This window comes from Gadus macrocephalus, chromosome 8 (genome assembly GCF_031168955.1).
Source record: "Gadus macrocephalus chromosome 8, ASM3116895v1".
Classification (NCBI taxonomy): Eukaryota; Metazoa; Chordata; class Actinopteri; order Gadiformes; family Gadidae; genus Gadus; species Gadus macrocephalus.
The window spans coordinates 12,102,586-12,125,244 of record NC_082389.1 but is presented as its reverse complement, the minus strand read 5'-3'; the positions used below and the strand labels follow the sequence as shown (position 1 = coordinate 12,125,244).

General features: G+C 42.6%; 2 protein-coding genes across 4 annotated transcripts; one reads left to right on the top strand and one right to left on the bottom strand.

Annotated features, from left to right (window-relative positions):
- Positions 1 to 59: 59 nt before the first annotated feature.
- bpnt2 (3'(2'), 5'-bisphosphate nucleotidase 2) lies at positions 60 to 6,957 on the top strand. The gene is made up of 9 exons (XM_060059040.1): positions 60 to 256; positions 354 to 690; positions 1,404 to 1,476; positions 1,639 to 1,785; positions 2,325 to 2,484; positions 3,030 to 3,125; positions 4,274 to 4,435; positions 5,171 to 5,308; positions 5,692 to 6,957. The coding sequence occupies exons 2-9, from the start codon at positions 572 to 574 to the stop codon at positions 5,832 to 5,834; spliced, it is 1,038 nt and encodes a 345-aa protein (XP_059915023.1). The 5' UTR covers positions 60 to 256; positions 354 to 571; the 3' UTR covers positions 5,835 to 6,957.
- Positions 6,958 to 8,762: 1,805 nt separating this feature from the next.
- On the bottom strand, positions 8,763 to 13,576 carry LOC132463104 (LIM/homeobox protein Lhx8-like). 3 transcript variants are annotated; one of them, XM_060059042.1, is made up of 9 exons: positions 13,411 to 13,576; positions 12,352 to 12,439; positions 11,982 to 12,140; positions 11,655 to 11,776; positions 11,005 to 11,224; positions 10,312 to 10,419; positions 9,911 to 10,006; positions 9,590 to 9,755; positions 8,763 to 9,393 (listed from the first exon to the last, which is right to left on the bottom strand). In XM_060059042.1, exons 2-9 carry the CDS (start codon positions 12,415 to 12,417, stop codon positions 9,329 to 9,331), a joined length of 1,002 nt encoding a protein of 333 aa, XP_059915025.1. In that variant the 5' UTR covers positions 12,418 to 12,439; positions 13,411 to 13,576; the 3' UTR covers positions 8,763 to 9,328. The 3 variants fall into 3 exon arrangements, with proteins under 3 accessions (XP_059915025.1, XP_059915026.1, XP_059915024.1); XM_060059043.1 differs by lacking the exon at positions 13,411 to 13,576 and adding an exon at positions 12,812 to 13,088 and having other exon boundaries at positions 11,982 to 12,110; XM_060059041.1 differs by lacking the exon at positions 13,411 to 13,576 and adding an exon at positions 12,812 to 12,962.
- Between the last annotated feature and the right edge of the window lie 9,083 nt (positions 13,577 to 22,659).

Genomic DNA, 22,659 nt, shown 5'->3' with positions numbered 1-22,659 from the left:
CCTGCCGTCGACGTTGGCGGTAACCTCGGAAGAGAAACACGCACTCGATGACGTACACCCGTCAGCCCCGCCCATTGTAAACGTATAGAGAAAATGACAGAGATGTGATTGTTCAATGGTTCAGTATTCTTCACATTAAAATGAAAAACCCGTTCAGGCACTGTACCTGGAGGAGTTAACAGATCACCTGGTGCTTGAAATATACCTGCGGAATGACAGCACGAATAGCAACGACACTCGCGTATCGTTTTGTTTGGTTAGCTTAATTTTGTTTGACAAATCTCTTGACAATGTCAGACTGCTAAACTGGCTAGCAGACAAGCTCAATTTACCATCTCTTGTTTCTTCCACAGATCCCCTTTTGCTTGGATATACTTCAAACCCCTGTGTTGTCGTGTACGGTTGTGCATGAACAAGAAGGCATTGCTGGGGAATGTGTGTCCTGGAAGGGTATCGTGCGAGTTAGCGATCCAAACCCTCTAGTTTGTTCTATTGGAAACAAGTACATCAGGTTGTAGGGACTGTGTAAGGGTTAAATGAGCGACAATAGATAGTAGAGACACACGATACAATGGCACCGATGGGTATCCGCCTGTCACCTCTCGGTGTGGCCATCTTCTGCCTCCTGGGAGTCGGAGTGATCTACCATCTGTATGCTGGAGTCATCTCCAACCGGGTGGCTGCTTTCAGGTCAGTCGTTGGGATTTATAGTCTCTAACACTACGTCGTTACCCTCAGTGACTATTCTGGGGGCCCTAGGGGGGGGCCTCTAACCAATGGCATCACCATTATGTTATAAATAATGTGACTAACGAAAAATCAATCTGTAGAGGGCATGGTATATGTTATCAATTATAGTGTAAAACTGATCACTGGTGATACTGCTGCTTGAGGTAGGGGGTGACGTGTCATCTGCATGATGCCCAGGTGTTGCTGTCTCGCTGGAAGTGGACGTTGACGGAATTTATGTGTAAAAAATAAAAACGTATATATTGTCGTAAATAATATTTAGAGGGCATTGCACATGTTCTCAATTAAAGTGTAATGAACGTACTGTTTTCCTTATCAGTATTTGGTGAGGGAACTTATTCTTCTATTTGTATGTAATGATAATAATGATTCTGAGGAGAGATACAAAAGTGATATGTGGGCTTTACAATAGCAGCATGGTAATAAATTCAATTAAAAGTTATTTCACGCTTTATTTTGTCACTTCGAGATGGATAACTCAATTCAAACTCGAGAATGTTGTGTGAATCAATCATTCAGATTTGACGGGAATTAAATGGGACACATTAGGGAGATTTCCAGCTGAGATGTCATTGCAAATCATGCCATGCGGATCAGAATATCTACAGTTTTCTCACTTCAATGGGTCCTCTCTGCTGTCTCTGTGAGTGCAGGCAGGGAAGCAAAGTGGATCTGAGGGATCTGCTTGCATTGTCTGTGGAAGCGGCGGTGCAGGGAGGCAAAGAGGTGAGAACTATTAATAGTTATGTTTCCCAGTGTTAAAGGCAATGCCCCGATTTTCTCTGATGGGTCCAAATCACACACTTCTCTGAAAGATTTGTTCCTTCTCCAAAACCGTAAATTAAAAAAAATCTTCATTTTGTATTTTAATCTTTTGACCCGCCCTAGGTGAAGAAGGTCAGAGAGGAGAACACCCTGGACGAGAGGACAAAGGGCAAGACCAAAGAGGGAGCCAGTGAATTAATGACGCTGGGTGACCTCAGGTCCCACAAGAAGATGTTCTACCTGATGAAGAACACCTACCCAGCGCTCAAGGTACATGCAGCGCGATGGGAAACACGGAAAACGCATGTGGAAATGTCTACATTAAGTCACGTGGCCAAAGCTGTGATTAAAAGGGACATTCAGTGAATACAGCATTACATCGAGAAGCAGGCTGAACAGCCTAGCCACTACTGCACGATCCTGCCTCCGCAAGCAATGTACATTTGCATAAATATACTGATTTTTTTTTAAATATTCCCATGTACATTGCCTATGTCCCATGGCATAATTCCACGTTCCTCACAAATACATTTCTAATGGATACACTGGAGTGAAGTGCAGAGTAGCTTCACCATTCAGGTTAGACAAGTTAAGCGGGAAAAATAGCATTCTTTATTAACCTGCTTACTTATCTTTACATTCCCGATGGGACATAATTTGTTTAAAGGAATCTACTTAGAGGTAAGGTGTATCAAATTCTCTTGTGTCAGCAATGCCAACCATGCAAATCCCAAGCTCTAGGCTCCGTAATATAAAGTGTGCGTGTGTGTGTGTACGTGTGTGTGTGTGTGTACGTGTGTCGTGTGCAGGTGAACAGCGAGGAGCACGACAGTTCCGTGGGTGAGGACGAGGTCTGGAACAGGGACATCCCGTCTGACATCCTGGAGAAGGTCCCCGAGGGGCATGAGGTTCCTGCTCACACGGTCACCGTGTGGATCGACCCCCTGGACGCCACACAGGAGTACACCGGTAGGTCCGGTGCACTGATTGGTTAATGGACTTCTTGCTACTTAACAACTTAATCACGTCTAAAGTTCACTCCGACCCAAAGGACAGTAGAGAGGGATGAGGAGCAGAGTGTGCAGATCTTGCATCGTGTACGTTTTTAAGTTTATACCTTTTCAACATACTGTTGACAAACGGGCAAGCTAAGCGATGAGCTAAACTGGTCTGGCTACAGCCCAACCATTCTTAGCTACTAGTCGTGTTAAGTACTTAGGTGCCAAGAGACACAACAATTGCATTCTAGGTTTAAGATTGTATCCTTGTTGCTTGTGGGCTATTTTGTCTGCAGTCTTGTGCCTGTTGTTCCAGTCTCCAGAGTGTTGACTTTATTTGGATGAAATGCCACAACCTCACCGCTTATACCCAATATTCATGTCTTTGTGTTTCCTCACCATAAAACCAAACCCTTTCTTTCCTGCTCTGAATCACCTCCCCTGACTTTCTTGATCTCGCCCTCACCTCTCTCTGTCTCTCTCTCTCTCTCTCTCAATGTCTCTCGCTCTCTGTAGAGAACCTGTCCCAGTACGTCACCACCATGGTGTGTGTGGCGGTGGACGGTAAACCGGTCATTGGAGTCATACATAAGCCCTTCACCGGAGACACCGGTAATCAATTTTTTGATTCGACTTTCATTCATAACCGGCTAGAGCTCAATTCCTCCATATGAGGAGTAACCAATGGGCCTTTAAAGCCTAGAGGCATTCTCGCTCTAAATGCTTGCTGTGTGGGGGAGGATGAGTAGAATGGGTTCAGGATTTAATTGTATTGTGGGGAGAAAAAAAACCAGCAAATTGAGGTGTCATGCGTGCTTGGCTGTGTGTTAGTGACACATGGTACAAGTCATGTTACACATGTTGTTAATGTTTAAAATGTTAAGTCTGTCAGAGCCGCAAGTTGTCACCAGTGTCAAGCGCATGAATGTATGTCAGCTTGTTTCTGTATACAATTACAATTAAAATCCTCAGGGGGTATATATGTCAATATAGCAGCTCCCGGTAGTTATTAACCTGCACTATGTAAGGGATAATGTATAGAACGCCGGTCATTATCGAGAAAATAAGCCCCGACAGGGCGAACAGGACACCGACGCGCAGCGGAGGTGACTTGCTTCGCCATGAAGGGGCTTATTTTACGATAATGACCGGCAAAGTTCTATACATTATCCCGCTTATTACACGGCTACTTGCCAAAACGAAACAATTTATTTACAATGTATTTGTTACCATCATTCATAGCGTTGATCAGCAGAGAAATAGTCTGCCCAAGACGTTGACGTCGTCGCTTAGCAACCGACAGCGCTTGGGTTGATATACATATCCCGCTTATTACATTGACAAGTTACCAGACTACGTGCGGAGTGTTACCAAAGGCAAAAAGTAATTTTGTTTACCTTGACAGCGGTCATTATTCATCCGTTGCCAATGAATTATCAAAAAATAATTGACCGCCGGAAGTTGTGAAGTGCCCATGCAAGTGAACGGAACGTTGAAAAGACCCGTGTAATAAGGGATTTTAATTTATGCTTTGTTTTACAATCTCTCACACCCATGGAGTTAGAGTCGATCTTAACAGGTCCAGGAAAAGGTCGTGAACCTGTCTTTGCATCAGCCTTTCTTTGCCAATGTGTGTCTTTGCATTGGTCTGTCAATGCATCTGTATTTGCATCTGTCCGTCTGTCTCTATCAATTGATCAATCCATCCCTTCCTTCCTCTTCCCTATGCATCCCCGTGACCCCCTGATGGGTGACCCCAGCCTGGGCGTTTGTGGGCCATGGCACCAACGTACGTGCGCGGACCTCCTACATTAGCAGCTCACCCAAGGTGATCGTGTCGCGCTCGCACGCAGGGAAGGTGAAGAGCTTCATTCAGGATGCCTTCGGGAACACAACCACCATTACACCAGCAGGCGGAGCCGGTGAGTATCTGCTGCGGGGCCCAACTTCTACTGATGTTCAAAATATAGATGTGAATGCTGGCTAGCATTGACATTAAGATACTTGGGATTAAAGGGCCTGCTATTAGATATTAAATGTATATCATCAAAGAACATCAAACATGGTCACTGGTGTCTCCGGTTTGTGTGAGTAAACATCATAGACGCGTCAGTTTTACATAGCGCTCAACAGGATGTGTAAATGTTTGAAGAGCCGAATGAAGATTCTAAAAGGGGGAGAGGGAGATGTAATACTCATTCAGAGAGACTTGATTTAACTCATGTATATGTATCGGTCTTGTTCAGTGTGACCTCACACCGCAATGACCGCCTCCTTTTCGGAAGTTCAGGAGCAGAGGACTGTCGGGAAATTATGTGTCACTATGGGGAGAACTTTAGCGCTTGAAAATGCCACGAGTTTCTCATGCAAGGCGTGGCCGAACAAAGCTCAGATATTTACCAAGGTTAGGTGACATGTACGTTGATTTAGGATTTTACAGTACCCCATCACAAGAATAGCCACAAATATCCCATGATGCAATCTGATGTACAAGCCCTATTCAGATTTTGTGTGTGTGTGTGTGTGTGTGTGTGTGTGTGTGTGTGTGTGTGTGTGTGTGTGTGTGTGTGTGTGTGTGTGTGTGTGTGTGTGTGTGTGTGTGTGTGTGTGTGTGTGTGTGTGTGTGTGGTGTGTGCTTTCGGTTTGCCGTCTCTCAGGCTACAAGGTCCTGTCCCTTGTGGAGCCTCTCCCTCATGACACGGCCGCCACTTCAGACCAGGCTGATGTCTACATCCATGTGACCTTCATCAAGAAGTGGGACATCTGCGCTGGCGCCGCCCTGGTAGAAGCTCTGGGTAATGACGCCATAATCGGATGCAGGTTTTTCTTTGCCATTAGTAGAAACCACGACACTATGCACTATGGCTGTGTCCCATTTGATAGGATGCTTACTAGTTCTGGCACCAGTACAACTACTCAAACCCTCAGTAATTTTCAATGCTAACTTTCTACGGCAGCTCTAAACTCCATTGCTCCCTTCCAGGAGCACCCATCCGAGAGTCAATCCACCAGGGAATTTGTCTCTATTAATCGTTTTATTCTGGTGCACTTTTACCCCCAGCGTCGAAAAACCTTAAACAGCTAAATCCCTTGTATATGACTCGCCAGGGCTTTACCCAGCAGTACAAGACTTTGTGGTTCTGATGGTGAGCCGTTGTGTCTCTGGTCATGTTTTCAGGGGGCAAGATGACTACGCTCAAGGGGGAAGTCATCGACTACAGCGGCAGCGAGGGAAACAGCGGTGGCCTGGTGGCCACCGTTGGCCTGGACCACAAGGCTCTCCTGGAGAAGCTGCCCAACTGGGTCCCCGAGAAGCACTGATGTACCCCGAAGCCGTGAGCCGAGACATTTAAACGCATCTCATTGTTGTACAAAGACACACAAAAGAAACCAGACCTGTTAAGTAGCGTAGTGGCTACGGTAGCAATATGGAGCACAACCATGCCAGAAACCATCCGAGACGCAGGGACGTCCTCGTAAACCAGCTCGCTAAACCAGATTTCACCTGACATCGGGATTACGGGGAAACGTGAAACAAATTGTTGCTGTGACTCGTCTTTGCGGGTTTGGTTTGACCCCTGGCCGGGCCTGAAAGGTTGTGTAGCTGGTGTTATCCCCCTGACTTGATAACACTCTTTCAATACACACTCTTCCCTATAAACCCATCTCTATGTCATATCCCCGTATTTCCGGTCATTCCCGTTTTCTTGGCAGACATGATGCTGAGGAATACCTTGAAGCTATTTGAAACCAGAAAGATGCATCAAAGCAAGAATAAACAATGGCATTGTTCCGTTCTACATTGAGTTTAGATCATGATCATGCATGATTCTTTTACATGTGATTATAAAAAGTGTTCATGTCAATGTATGGTCCTAGCAACGGGCAATTTCACTGGTTTTATCTACCAACTGTCCTACTGCTCCTGGTAAAATGGAACTTATTCACCTAGCGGCCAGCTTGTCATCTTGGTCCCTTCCCTATCAATATGGTCACTAGGTGAATAAGGCTAAATGGTCACTGCCTGTTAAATTTATGATTCTACAGGCAAGTGCTTAAGTGCTTAACTTCAAAATGTATTGAATGACGCAAGAATTGTTAGTTGTTAAAGGGTGTTTGCCTCTGCTTTTTTATAATGTAAGCGAATAACTGCTTTATGTTAGAAAAAAGCTGGTGATGGTTTCTGTTTAATAATCCATCTCTTGAGTCGTAATGGCCCACTGCAATCAACCTAGTTCTGAAGACTTAAGCCATCTTGCTCAATACTGATTAACATCATAAGCCCTGTTTTCTGTACATTATTTGTGTTGCAAAATGGGTCTGGAGATGGAAGTCCATAAGCTAGCAAGGAGGAGTGCTAGCTGATATGGTTGATATCCGGTGGTCCGATTCAGTATAGATAACACAGTAGTTATCTATACTAAATAATAAAAAGTTGTTTCTGTCTGGATTTGCTAATTTAGTACAAACAAATAAGCACAAATGAGATGTACAGTTGTGTCTGTGAAAAAAACTAATTCTACGTATCGAAAGGCGATAACTCAAAAACATGGTACGACTTTTACTTTGTAAAACTAGTTTTTGTAGAATTTTCCTCTGCTTTTAATGTTCTGTGTTTTTGACCCAAGTTTTTCTTACGAGTGCCTTTTGTACAAGAATAGAGAGACCTAGGCCTGAAGTCCAGAGTGCTTGTGGAGTACGGGTCAGAAGGTCTGGCTACAGCTCTTCACCCACTTGGTGATTTTATATTGGGACGCGTGAGGGATGTTGTGTTAACCCTTGTCTCTTGCGCTGTACTCGGTCACATCCTCGTTGGTCTCACCTGGGGGTCATTGGCTTTAACGGTGACCCAGTTGGGTTGATGAGCCATGCCCCAGCTCGTCTAAACTGATCCCCCCCCCCCCCCCCTCCTGATCCACGGACATCACCATTTTCATGCTGTGTGGGTCGCTAGTGTATGGAGGAACCAGGGCCTGTGGAGTGTCTGTGGCCCACCTGGATGGAAGCACACACACTCAGGAGGATCTTCGTCTCGATTGCTTCCTTCCTCTGGGCTTTTCATTCATTTCCGTCTGGAACTCCAGGCTCGATTGGATCGGTACCATGACCTGCCTGTGAGTGTTGTCACGGCGATGGAGTGTGTGGAACTTGGAACTGCTCCTCCTAATGGACCTTCCATCTTCTGTGATCATGACTTTTCGATTCCAGACACGTTACTGGTGTTATATTGTGGAATTGTGTGATAACGAGTGATGAAACGCATTTATTTTGTGTGAGTGTAATGCGTGATCAAAAATCTGTATGAAATATTTTATTCCATTAATAAACAATTACATGGAGATAATAGGCAAAAATAATAATTTATAATGACTTTTGGGGTCGAGATCGAACATTAAATTGTTAATGGTCACATGCTAATAGCTACGGTTCTCTTCATACATACCATTTACTTATAAGAGGACTGCGTTATCTTTACTTTAGTAAAAACTGTAAAAATACAAAACTTAGTATCACATTTCAAACACGCACCGCCCCAAGTTGATGGTGAATTCAGGAAGTGGTGACGTCTGTTGGACAGGTGGTGGCGTTATCCTGCCTGCCCCTCAGCTCATGACTCAATGCCTTTGATTGGGAGTTTCCAATAAAAACATACCCTATTCTTGCTATATTAGCGGTGTCCATTGTCCGTCGGCATTAACCCCGGCCTGGCTTCAGCAGCGTGGAGCTGGAACACAGTGGTGTTGTGTTCAGCCATTCAGCAGACGCTTTTATACATCACTGTGTTCTTATTGGGGATACGTCAGGAGTAAGACATCTCACTGATCAACTGTGGATATTAGGTTATTTTCTTGTATTTATCACTGTTGGTCAAACGTCAGTAGGTCACTAGGGTATCAATAGATAGTTGATGTAAATGTTGCCCCTTGAGGCAACTATAGGAGCGAGAGCGATATATTCTCACAAGTCTGTGGACAAGGTCATCTTTGTGAGCCGGGTCTTTTTCATTTGTTTCAACCAATGAGGCTGTAGGTAAATTTGGCAAACAAACTACAAGCAGTAGAAAAAAAACCTTTCTTTTTGACGATACACCCATTTAGCGAGAATTCGTTTTTTTTTTTCAGTAGAATATCTATCAAAACAGAAAATAAGATGCAACTCCACCCCTTGCACTATTTGATTCCTGCTCAACATCATATTTAGCCTTACCATGGAACAAAAAACAACCAGGGGATGGCCACAAGGTCATCATTATGTGCAAGATCTTAATTTATTTGCAGCAATAAATGGGCAGCCCCTTATCCTGCATAATCAAGAGTTACAAACCAAAGATATCGCAGAGCGATCCAGACAAACGCCTTCCAACTTGGCAATAAAACAAAAACAGAAAACAAAACACCTGGCCAAGAAATCGATGCCACAAAGGCCATAGGTTGATAGTTCATTAAACCAGGTCTTCAAACTTGACATCTTACTTTTTTTTTCTCATTTTAAAGTGTTTTGAAGGTCACTTAAGTCAGATTATTAAAATAAATCTTATGTTGATCAACATAATTAACATTTACATAATGTTAAATAAAATAAAATAAAAGAACCCATTGACAAAAACAATTAATACATTTTGTGTGCATTACAAACAAAGTGCTTGAATATTTTTTTCTTCAAATAAATTAATTGACATCAAATTCCATAAAGTGGTATAGCCCCTGCAACCATTTCTCATTTACAGACATGTAACAGACATGGTTAGCCATCAACCAATTAGAGTCAGCCCTTGGAAGTGGTCGACCAATGGCCAGTCAGAGCTGAGGCGTGGCTCACTGGCAGTTTGTCATTGAATGGGAGGTCATTTGCCTGAACAGCAGTGTGGGTGAAGAGTCAACTGTTAAATAGAAAAGACACAATTGAAAATCATGCATAAAATTATTCTTGTACGACCCGTTCTGGCCCCAAAAATCGATTTTATTTGGTGTGGAAAGTTTTTGGAATATCCATAAAAAAAATATTCTTTGTTACAGAATCAAGACATAATAAATCCAATAAAGACCTGAATTGATTGGCGTCAGTGAGGGACTTACTGTTCATGTAAGTCATGGTGGGGTCAGAAGTGATGTAGGACGAGTATTGCAGGTTATCCAGGGGTGGTGTCAGCTGACCAGAAGGAATCAGTGTCATGACCGTAGAAGGGCCCGGGTTTGGGTACACATGTTTCTTTTGGCGGGCACGGCAGTTCTGGAACCACACCTGTAGTGTGTGTAGGTGAAGGTACATATTACTGAGGAGCTACCTGGTGCCCACCACATATTTAGTCAACACTAGAGGCGTTGGCTTAGCATATTCCTTTGTGGAGAAACAGATTTATTAATTATCCAAATGGACATACAGTGAATTCTGCATACCTGTATAACCCTGCGGCTCAGCCCGGTTCTCTCGGCTAGGATCTGCAGCATCTGGGCGTCTGGGTTGTTGTCGTTCGCAAACTGGCCCTGCATTATCTACAGAAAATACAGTAACCTCACCTTACAAAGGACCCCCATTTTAACCCAACGTTTGGGCATGTCCAGCCAGATGTATTATGGACGGATCAGCCTATGGTACAGTCAACTAGGGTAAGCTGGTAGGCTGATCCGTCTGTCATGCATATGTTGGGTGTGATTTTATAATGGCTAATTAACATCACCACACCTGATGGTATAGATGTGATGATACCATCAGGCCTTTTAGCTCAAATATGCACTTCACTTCCATCGTGATTGCTCGGTTTCCCGTCTCAACGTGGCTATCTTAATAGGCAGTATACCTGTAGCTGGTCGGCAGTGAAGCTGGTCCTGGCTCTCTTGTTGGGCTTGGATTTTGAACTGCTGACGTCTTGGTCTGAAGGCTCAGTTTCCTCCACTTGGACTTTGTTTGAGTGACAGAAAACAGAGAGGCCGGCCGATTAAAGCATTGACCAAATGGGCCTACAGGGGGCATGGGCACAGTGACTCAAATGGTTCCTCTCCCAGCTTTGATTGCCGGTGTTTCCCACCTCCTGCGCCTTAAAGCGTCTCCACGTCAAAATGACTATCCATTATTTGCCATTGTTGATTTTATTTTAGTTAAAGTTCGTTTTTGTTGTAGCTTTATATATTAACAAATAAAATAAACTAATTTTAAAAAGGAAATAAACAACATGTGAAGTTGTTATCGAAGGTGTTTTCTTTTTACCACAATCAGCATGCCCTACAGAAAGAGAAAATAGTTAGGAAAAATAAAACATTCAAGATCTGACATCACAAAAACAGTGCTTCCAGAATTGGTCGTATAAAGGTACATTTCGAAATCATAACATAGGCCTAAGTGGGTCTACCAAAAGCGTTAACACCTGTATTTTCCCATATAGCTATCGCCATAACGGGTTTATTGCGTTGGGGAAATCTGGTGATATGGTCTTCCACTTCAGTGAATTGTTGCTCACACGCGACTGCATTGATAAGCGTCCGGTCCACTCACTGCTTTCCTGCGTGCGCTTAATGTTCTCCATCATGATGTCGTAATGCGGACGGCAGAGTACGCGGTCTTCCACCAAGCCGAACTCCTCTCCGGTGGACAGCTGCCGCTTGCACGAGTGGCAGGAGAAGCACGCAATGTGGAAGGTCCGACCGCGAGCCTGGCGCACCCAGTCGTTTGAGTGCATGTTGCGGCCGCAGCGCGCGCAGCGCGTACCATACCTCCTGCAGAAGAGCATCATTGTTAAATCTTTTTACAAAATAGCGCAGTTAAAGAGAGACCAGTCAAATGCATTTAGGTCGTTTAATTAAATTAAGCATTATTATTATTTATTAATATATTACAAAAAGTTGCAAATTATGTTTATTTTATTGTGATTTGTGATTTTTATTGTCTCAATTTGAGGGAAATATTGTATCCATTAAGCCATATAACTCACTTTTTGATTCCATTTGTGATAATGCATTGCCTATCTTTTACTACCCATTAAGAGCTACACAATAAGTCCTTATTCGAGACGAGATCAAATGTCCAGTCAGAATCATTTCTCATTATTTTTTTTACATGATAAAAGGTCACATTATTTATTTTACGTCCCCTATTGAAATGTCTCGGCTATGCGTCCGTCTTTGAATGCCTTCGATCTTTACATACCTGAAGTAGTCGAGTTTGCAGAAGATCTGCTTGTCTTTGATGTAGCAGCTTACGTGCCGTCCCAGCGCCGTCTGGCAGACGCTGCACGCGAGGCAGCGACCGTGCCAGCACAAGTTGTTCACCTATCGACAACAACATCCATAAAGTCAAATACAATTTTTTAAAAAAGGATGCCAATTATGAATTCACCGTTAAGAGTAAATCAGCTTTCAAAACTGCTTAAATGTGGAGTTCATTTTCCTTATAGAGTTTGCTTTACAAAAAAACGAATTAATAACATAACATATTTTGGTTGTTTTTGAATTGCCTATATGGGTCCGGGCTGACCTTCAGGAGGTATCTGTCCACGATCTCCAGGCCGCAGGAGGTGCACAGGGTGTCCGACTGCACGGAGCTCACGGTGGGTCGCGATGAGGAGGAGGAGATGAGGGAGGAAGGAGAATACGAGTCCTCCTCCTCAAAAAGATCATCAGGCCCGGAGGAGCCCTGACAAAGGTCAGGTCAAGTGCAGGAGGTCATTTATGGCAATTTATTCTTTATAATGACATAGGACTCCACACACACACACACACACACACACACACACACACACACACACACACACACACACACACACACACACACACACACACACACACACACACACACACACACACACACACACACACACACACACACACGACGTCCCAAGACTTACAAAGTCGTTGGTTTCCCCCTGAAGGTTCGGGAAGTCGTCGGTCAGAAGCCGCTCTCCCTCCGACATGGTGACACGATCAGCCAGACTTCTAGAGACAAAACAAAGCCATGTCGTCAACCAACGGATCCCTGACATGCGTCGTGTTGTCAGGGATCAGCTGTCGTCTGCTGAACCGACGCGCGATGATAATGCCATTTTACTGTAGGCCTTATCCGACATTTTGACAGGTGACGGTTATAGGCTATAGTTAGGCCTATATATAATAAAAAGAAAAGGCAAAATTAAATGCTTTTTCGTACGCTACTCTGTAGCCTATACACCATGCACGATGTTATACCAAACCGTTTTAGGTTTTTGGTGAAGACCGTCAATTCTGAGATGTTTCACATCGATAGAGAGGCGTAAAGAACGACAATTAGATAGACCTCAGCGAGGCCAAGAAAACTTCAACTTTACTTACAATTTCACTGACACCTGTCCTTTAATGTGGGAGCAGTGTTTGTGGTTTAATGTCTCCAGATATTCTATAACGCCGTTAGTATCATTTCACCCTCCCTACAGGCGCTCACAGCTGTAGCTCGTTCGGGCTGATTACTCAGAGCCACGCGCACACGGTCCTCGATCGCACACGCTCACCTGTCATCGATCACAATCACCTGCCGTTGATCTTATAAATATGTCTTTATTTTGTAGTTCCGTTTTGACGTCATGGAGTCTGAGGGGCTTTTTTTAAAACGGTTTGCAATAACGTATTGGGAATGTAATTGGTCTCTCAACGAATTTCAAGATAGTTTGAATTAATGCCAGTCAACAATTTACAGCAATCATTCAGCTCTATAACGTTGTCTTTAATGTGTTTTTTTCCTAGGTTTTTTCTATTCTTAAATAATTTGACCGCATTCGGGCCTATACTAAATGGGTTTAGCCTTGCATTAAAGTGGCCAAACAAATATGGATTAAATCACAAGAACGCTGTCAAGGACACTTGGCTTCCTGTTGTCCTTTGTTCTGATTGCCAAATGTTTTTGTTTGCATAAATACTTTAGCCTCATTACTCACCAACTGAACAGTCCTCATTAAGTCTCCTCAGGTCAATCCATAGCCTGCTCTCAACCCGAAGGCAAATAGTCCAACAGTTGAAATCGTAGAAGGTGAATAAAAAGTGTTCGATGGGCAAAACCTCATCACAAGTGCTGGAGTCGCCTTTCCGTTTTATTTTGGTTTAATACCTCCAGGCCAAGTGTGCCTTCTTGTCAGCCCCTCCCACCCACCACTTCAACCCTCCTTGATGTTATTTAAAGAGCTTAATGACTTAAATCATTCTTTAAAATGATGTGGGTCCTAGGCATATACTGCCTAACGAACTTGTTTACCCTGCCCTTAAAGCCTAATGTTTCATTTAATTAGAAGCCTATAGGCACACACTTGAAGCGTTTGTGAATTTGTATGTTGCTTTTTTTAATATATATATATATATATATATATATATTTACGATTGATAGTTAAATTACAATTAAACAAAACAAAAAGGCCTATTCCTTTTTATGTCAGGTGGGTGATTCGATGTTTCAGCATACATGAAATGTAGGTCTAGATAATTATTTGTATCCATTTTCCATATCCATTTTAAATAAATATATTGTATATTCAATTTTTTTTTAAATATTTTCAATAGTTTTAATCGGAAAAAAAAACAGTTTAATATTTGTTCCTATTTATTGCTAATTGGAATCTTGGATTCGGTTTACAGCTTTATAGTATCGCTATTATTAAATCTTATGGGGGTGAGTTATCGGACTGAGGAACAACGAGATCTACATGGGTCAGCACTCAGTCTAAAGGAGTTGAGAGCTCTCCCAAGAGTAGGTTCTCAAAAGGAAATTAATAAAAGTCAGCTGAAAAAGAAAATGTCTATTTAGGATTGATTTGATCGTTTTTGTCATAATATTGCCTCCCCTTAGTATTATTAACATTGGTATACAATTTTAAATAATGCATATAATATATTGCTATTCCAGTCTGTAAAATATAGTTCTACCTGCAAAACAAAACAAGTTTCTTCTATACTTGGATTTCAAGACTGCCAAACAAAATTACATGATCTATACAAGACTCGCAAAACGATTTAGATGTGAATGTAACGATTAGAGCCAAGTAATAATAAAAGTTAAGAATACCAAATTAATTGTACACATGTTTTTCTTACATTTGTTACACTGACTGGTTTCTTGTCATATTTGGTTAAATTCTCTTTACTGGCTGCAAGCCCTTCCAAACATTTCATTCGCCATGAATAAAATAATTGGATTGCCTGTCTGTCTGTATACCTGGTTACCTGCCTGTGCACTCATTGCGCATGACCAGAGTTTTCCACAAGGCAAGACAAACCCATTGCTAAAGCGAGCAAGTAATGTGCTTTGGGGGAGTGGATTTGGAGGGATAACTGAAGGGAAGGGTGTTTTTTTTGGGGGTTGGATACTTTCAAAATCGAGTTTACTCTGGCTGGTTTCTTCAAGTTGCCTATTGTAGCTTTAAGGGTGATGGCACACACTTTGCTCCTCAAGGAAATAAATAGTGAATAATTAAAATGAATCATGATCTTTGTCATTGTTCTTGTCAAAACCCCAAATGGTACGCTTCAGATCTACTTCTTTCCAAAAACCCGCTATGGCAGAACTAACCGATTACAAAACCTTAATCCAGTCCTCTTGTGAGAGTTTAAGCATTTAAAGGTCCCCTATTATATCACCAGGTGTGAGTGGGATTAACCAATAGACAACACTTACACTTGAGACTGCAGCGTCTACCACATTCAAACCATACTGCAGGGTTGCCAGGGTAGGCGCACAATGGCCTATAGTGGGAGGTGCTACAGCTGAGACAGACAAAAGGGCCAGCCAATCAGCTGTTCTCTCTTCAACAGGTGAATAACCTAAACGTATTCAGCCACAAGAAGAGATTAAAATGGTTACCCGTAATTTCAGCAACTTCAAGATGTCTGAGTGCGGGCTCTGGAGAGGACTTGTATCAGTTGGCACCTGCTCATTCAGTCACCTGACAATTTTATTGAATGCTGTTCATTATGAAACTTAATCACCCGTTTGCATGATTTTATTGGTTGATTAGATGTATGTAGTATATTGAAAAAAATATGAATAAATATGAGGTGAGAGATCTTTGAATTGATTAGTTGATCAAAATGAAAAGGAATTCTTGGCAAAAACCTTATAAGGATTATATTGCTTGTGACAGTTAATTAATTAATTAATTAATGGACACATTGTGATCGGACATAACACATAAAACTACATTTTTCAAGCTGTTTCTTGATCTGACTATCTACCAATCAGATATTGCACCTCTCGCGGGTTCACTTGCCGCCTTCAAAGCAGCTCGGAGGTTCGGCAGCTCTTGCGTGTCTTTGCGTAAACCTTCCCTTCTTCCGAAATAAGAGTGTTCAGGAAACGTTCGTAGGCTATGACATAAAACGGGACAACAGATTGTTCGTGAGACGAGACTTCATAATAACAACAAGTATGGAGGCCCGCAGGGACCTCTTTGCGATTCTTAGCTGAATCAGATGAATCAGTTATTACAACTGCTTGCGATGGTTGAACATGAGGGAGAATTCATCAGTTGATGTTCATAATTGTAAGTTATAATGTATCTTAGTCCTAATGCAAATGTTAGAATGTGTGTTAGGTTCGCCTCTTAGTGCTTGCTGCAAATTCACTTTAGTCTATCCATGAAATGGGCAGCCATTGTTGTGACGTCAACTCAGAGGCTCGGGTTGCTCTACTTCCGCACGAAGTTCCGAGAGATATCTCTGATTTAACAGAGTGTCCAAGGCGTTTTCCTCCGATCTTAAGGTTCCAACCTCCGAAATTCCCGGACACTCCGACTGTTATGAAGGCACCAACTGTTTCGTATGATGTCATGTTTCGTGAGCGCTGGCCATGTTTGTCAATGGGCTTGGTTTCCTGTCCTAACCAAAACCACCACAACATCCCAAAACATCAAGAATCCAGTTTTCTTGAAACTTAGTCACAGAATCCTACAGTCTATTTGCTGTATTATATTGTCTGTTTTGCGTGTCAATGCGTGTGCACGTACGAGTGCATCAAAGCATGTATATTGATAAGATGACTCAGGAACATGATAGCTTTAGATCGTTGCTATGTGTTGCTATGTGTGTATCTGTGTACGTGTGTGTTTGTGTACGTGTATGTGTGTATGCCTATGTGTATGTCTATGTGTGTACGTGTGTTTGTGTACGCATGTGTGGTACATGGGCCTCCTAACAGCTTCAGCCTCCACATACCTAGGACGGATACAGAGGGAAGAGGGAAGATGCCATGACGCTTTCCCAGGAAAGATAGCCAGGACAGATAGCTAAGCCACATATCTAGGATGAATAGCTAGGACACAAAGCTGGGACTGATGGCTTAAGGAGACAATTAATTGAATAATCCATGTTTTAGTCATTTGTCCATTGAAGTCTATAGTAGAGAATGCATATATGCTTTGGTCGTACGTCGTCGTCTTGGCTTCCCTTTCACACAAAGCCTTGGCCCCCGATCACCCCGACCCAAATAAGGAGAAGGGGGCAGTGGAGGGGTGGAATCAGAGGAGGGCAACATCTGGTCTGAATCGGCCCGAGGACCAATGACAGACGAGCTCTGCTTCACTTGGCAACGCAAGGGACGTCCTGGATGCTGAAGTTTGCAGTGATACGACAGGATATGACATCAGGAGGCTAGGGTTTCGTGTAATTTAGAAATGGTCAGTATTGTCATTAGAAGACTTCTAGTGACGTACCGACTAGTCGGCGTGATGCTGCACTAGAAGTTAATTGCACATTACATTGCACAATGTAAATCCTGAAAAAGTCCTTCCATCTTCACTGATGAAATGTATTCATGGCTCTTTTTAATAGAAATTACAAATTGCATACGCTACATACATCAGTAGTGGTTAGGGTGTGGTACTCCCAGATGGAAGCAACTGGGTTTGAACCCCAATGTCCCCAGTGCGCCTCAGTGGGCCTGTTTCTCATAGAGCAAGATAACATACCGCGACCTGCTCCTGTAAGTCCTTTTGATTAAAGTTTCTGCTAAATGACTAAATGTTCAATAGTAATATTCCAGGGTCGTATTACATGTGTCTTGCTGCAGGAAGATCACTCTATGAAGGTCATGCATCTCACAATGCATTGAAACTGCTCTCTAAATGTCCAATACATTTGATAGATAATTGAAATAATAATATATAATTGAATGCCCATAAAATTTAATTTAATTTTTCAAAATATTTGTTATAATTATTTTTTAAAGTTCAAGCCATTATGATTTTATGTTTATGCATCCCTGTATATAATTCTTGAGCGTTATGTTTTCCCTCTCTGTTTTGCTTGCCACGAGCCTGTCGTAGTTTTGTGAGGTTCCATTAATTATCCGCTATGGGTTTTATGCTTTGGTTACAGTCAGTATGGTGTTTCAAACCCCCAACCCTCAAGTGTGCTTAAACCAACCCCTCCCATCTCCTCAGGAGGCTAGCTAGCGTGCTAGCCTTCATCCCAGATTTACATTTTCTGTCAAAAGCCCAGAGATCTTGCTAGTGCTTTTGTTACAAAACAGACCAAACCTTAACTACGGGCTCTTTGAAATGTGGCACTGAAATATTCAAGCATGAATAATGGATACGGGTCTTTCATGTGCGCAGCAAGATGACTAAAGACCGCTGTAATGTAATATTTCCACAAAGGTTCTGTCTGAGGAACATTACTTTTTTAAGGGGACTCAACAAGCTTTCTGGTATTTATTGTATCGGAATGTAAGAAATGATCCCCTGATGATGAAAGCTCATTAGAAGAAACATAGTACAGAACGTTTTGTGTGTGTTTGTGTGAGGGGGGGGGGGGGGGGGGGGGGGGGGGGATGTGGTCAACGGAGGGAAAAATGTGATCCAAGTTGGTTGACTGTTTGTTTGCCAACCAGCCGAACATGAAATATGTATGCATCACACTTTTTGCTTGTTACTAACAAAACGGAATGGTGCGCTGTGGTCCACAGATCTGCAGCTCCGTCTTGTGATAAAGCAAGTTTAAAAGTATAAAGATTTGCTACACTTTAAAAGTATAGAGCTGGGAAAGCCATTTGGTACAGTTAAGAAGTAAACTGAAGTAAACGCTTCTAATTTTAACAAAGAAAATACTCTATCATACAGAGACAGGTCATAAAGGAGCAGGTAGGGGTTGGAAAGTCCAGAGGCTGGTTATTAAGAAGCAGGTTGGGGTTAGACACTACAGAGACAGGTCTTTAACAAGCAGGTAGGGCTTAGACAGTACAGAGACAGGTCATTAAGGAGCTGGTAGGGGTTAGGCAATTTATTTATTTATTTATTTTTGTTGCATTTTTCTTCTTTCTCTTTTCTTTTAATGTGCATTGTAGCAGTTTGAGATCATTGAATTGATATAAAGTGCGTTATAAATAAAATTCATTATTATTATTATTATTATTAGACAGTACAGAGACAGGTCTTTAACGAGCAGGTAGGGGTTAGACAGTACAGAGACAGGTATTTAACGAGCAGGTAGGGGTTAGACAGTACAGAGACAGGTTATTAAGAGCAGTATAGAAAGTGAATACTGAATAATGTAACTTTATATCACTCAAAATTACTTAACATTAAGTTAATGTTGCGTTATTTATTTTCACCATTAATGTTATTAGTTTTTCCCCAACCCCAACCTGTGTCTGCCAGGGACCACTTTGTTATGAAGGGGACTCGGAGTCCTTTGAGTCCCAGCTGTTATAAGAAAACTTTCATCGCTCTGCCAGTGACGCACTGTTCTTTATCTACTAATATCTTGACCATAACAAACAATACAGTACCCCAAAATTGAAGGACGACTAAGGGCAGCTTCCAAACTATTTTTTTATCTTCTTTCTTTCTTTCTTTCTTTCTTTCTTTCTTTCTTTCTTTCTTTCTTTCTTTCTTTCTTTCTTTCTTTCTTTCTTTCTTTCTTTCTTTCTTTCTTTCTTTCTTTCTTTCTTCTTTCCTTTCACTCTTTATCCCTCACCCTGTCACTTTTTCTCAGTCTCTCTCCCCCCCTGTCTGTCTCTTTCTTCTTCCCTCTCTGTCGCCAGTTTCCTTCCTGTCTATTCATTCTTCAACCCTTGCTTTCGTTTTCTCTTCCTATTTCCCTGTCGCCTTACTTCTTCATCTCCCTCTCCCTCCCTTCCCTCTCCTCCTCCTCCTCTTCCTCCTCCTCCTCCTCCTCTTCCTCCTCCTCCTCCTCCTCCTCCTCCTCCCCCATATCGCTCCTGCTATCTCTCCCTCCCGTTTTCTTTGACGTGTCTCCCTGTTTCCTGTCCTTTGTGAAACGTTCATTTCTGTCACATCTTGTTTTCCTCGTTCTATCCTGTTTTAAGTCACAGCCCGCCCACTCCGGCGTGTCCAAGTCACGCTATTGGAGGAAACGCTTGAATAGCGCACGCTGAGTGACAGGTTATTCTGGGCTGTCGCGCTTGGTAAACAAAGCGTGGTAATGGAGGTAAACGTCCGGTTGGCCGCCTTTTGGGCGCTACATCAACATAGAGCGCCGGGTATTTTATAGCGAAATAGCAATATGCGGTCATGGTCACTATAGTAACTGGACCTTGGAATTATGTTTTCTTTTAGGGTAATTCCTTTATTGTGTTATTCCAGTATTCAAGCATTCACATTTCTTTATTAGTAAACTGCACTGCTGCAATTGAGTTGTAAATACCGGTAGGCTGTTTGTGTATGTGTGTGTGTGTGTGTGTGTGTGTGTGTGTGTGTGTGTGTGTGTGTGTGTGTGTGTGTGTGTGTGTGTGTGTGTGTGTGTGTGTGTGTGTGTGTGTGTGTGTGTGTTCACACACACACACACACACACACACACACACACACACACACACACACACACACACACACACACACACACACACACACACACACACACTCACACATACACACGCATGCATATTTCTATTCGACTAATGGATACATATTTTGTGTAGGGAGGTGAATGTACGTTGCGTATCTGTCATCAAATACACAAAAACAAACAAAACCAACATCACTTCCTGTGTCTTTGTTTTTCTTCCAATGAGTCAATGAAGGCAATGTAGTCAATGGCGTACACACACACACACACACACACACACACACACACACACACACACACACACACACACACACACACACACACACACACACACGTATACACATGTATCTTTCAGATCTGTTGGTGGACAATAGAAAGAGCTCTCTGAGTGTGTATTTATGTTGATACAACTCTCTGTCTCTGTTCTCTCTTACGTCCTCTCTCCCCCTCTCCCTCTCTCTCTCTTTCTCTATATCCAAATGCATATAACGCTGCCTCGCTTCTCTGTACATTCAAACTTCATATATATAATACATATATGTAAAGTCAAAGAAGTGTAAAATCACCGCACACTGGTATATGCCGATAAGCTGATTTATTTTGTGAGCAAAATAAATCAGCTTATCAGCGTATACCAGTGTGCGGTGATTTTACACTTCTTTGACATTATACCATTGTTGACTGCATATCACCAGCACCTGAGGATCAAAAGGCTGTGCACAGGGACACAGGGACTTGGATATTTTTCAGAAATGTGTAATTCAGAGAGGTATTCAGTCAATTGTTAATGTAACAATTTTTATGTTAACAAAGTTGCAATACTTTTTCCCTAACTAAGACTTTTACTATCGTGTGAGAAGGAAGGTTGTTGCATGACGGAAGACAAATAAACATTAATATACGTCATTAGTTTATGTTTCACCCTCTGACTTGACGTATTTGCAGGTGAGTCTAATTAAAGACTGGGTTGCCTTCAGGTAATTGATCTACTTCCAACCTCAGCTAACCCACTACTCTGTAACTGTAGCCCCAAACAGGAAAGCTATGGGTCTCGAGAACATAGACAGAGGATGATGTTCACAAAATGATTTATGTCGTACTGACTTGCAATAGCATTTCCTCCCCGCTAGGAGCTGCTAGTGCTCCGTATCTTTGATCTATCCAGCCTGTGAACTGAAACAATGGCGCTCTCTAACGGACAAACGTCGTTCTTTTTCGCTCAGCGTAACCGCAAAGCGATCTGATCTGTTCATTTCTACCTGCTCAGTGCATTATAGCCACAGGAGCAGCCATTATATCACCTGAGTCAGTCCTATTTCTCTCTTGTTTATTGTCAAGCTTACATCTTCCCTATAGATATCTCTCTCTATCCGTACCATTTACCTGGTCCACCACTCTCCCTCTCCATCACCATATGTTACCAATGCAAAGGAACATTCTGCAATTAGTCTTGCGCCTTAACACCCAGACGACCCCCGTCAGCTTTTTGTGTGTGTGTTGAGGATTGTCTGGGTTGTTTGTGTGTGTGTGTGTGTGTGTGTGTGTGTGTGTGTGTGTGTGTGTGTGTGTGTGTGTGTGTGTGTGTGTGTGTGTGTGTGTGTGTGTGTGTGTGTGTGTGTGTGTGTGCGTGCGTGCGTGCGTGCGTGTGTGTGAAAGTCATTTCTTGATGCCAGCGCGTTAGTGTGTCAATCTCCTGGTAATCCCCCCAACCCATACACCAGGGGGGTCTTCTCCCCCTAACTAGGTCATTTGATGGGGGTAGCAGTTAATGCTACATATGGTCTATTAAGGGGTGTTGCTTATTTCGGCTTTGTTGTACCCATTAGCTAAATGTCCATGCATCTTTATTTCGGTGTGTTGGCCTTCTGTATACATAAAAGCAGCAGCAAAACGTATGCGTTTCTATCAGCAGCCTCTGGTGGCTTGAGTTGGAGCTACAGTGATAGAGCATTTTCAACTGTCGTCTGAGGTTTTCCCACGGTAGGGGGAAGGGCAAAAGTGGACCACATTTAAAACGACGATAGAGAGAAATTCGCGGGATGAATTGATTTGTGGGTGGGTGCATTATATTTTTACTATTTGTTGTACTTCAGATATGTTTTGAGTATAATGGAGAAAATAGCTGCAGAAGAAAGGTTAGGTAGAGAAGTTTCAAGGCATCCAAAAATGGAGCTGGAAACATGGATGATGAAGCTGGAGTCCCCGGCTATCTGAGGGACAAACAAAGTTCCTACCTGTGACAGAAACACACACACATCACACACACACACACACACACACACACACACACACACACACACACACACACACACACACACACACACACACACACACACACACACTCACACACACACACACACACGTATACACATGTATACACATGTATCTTTCAGATCTGT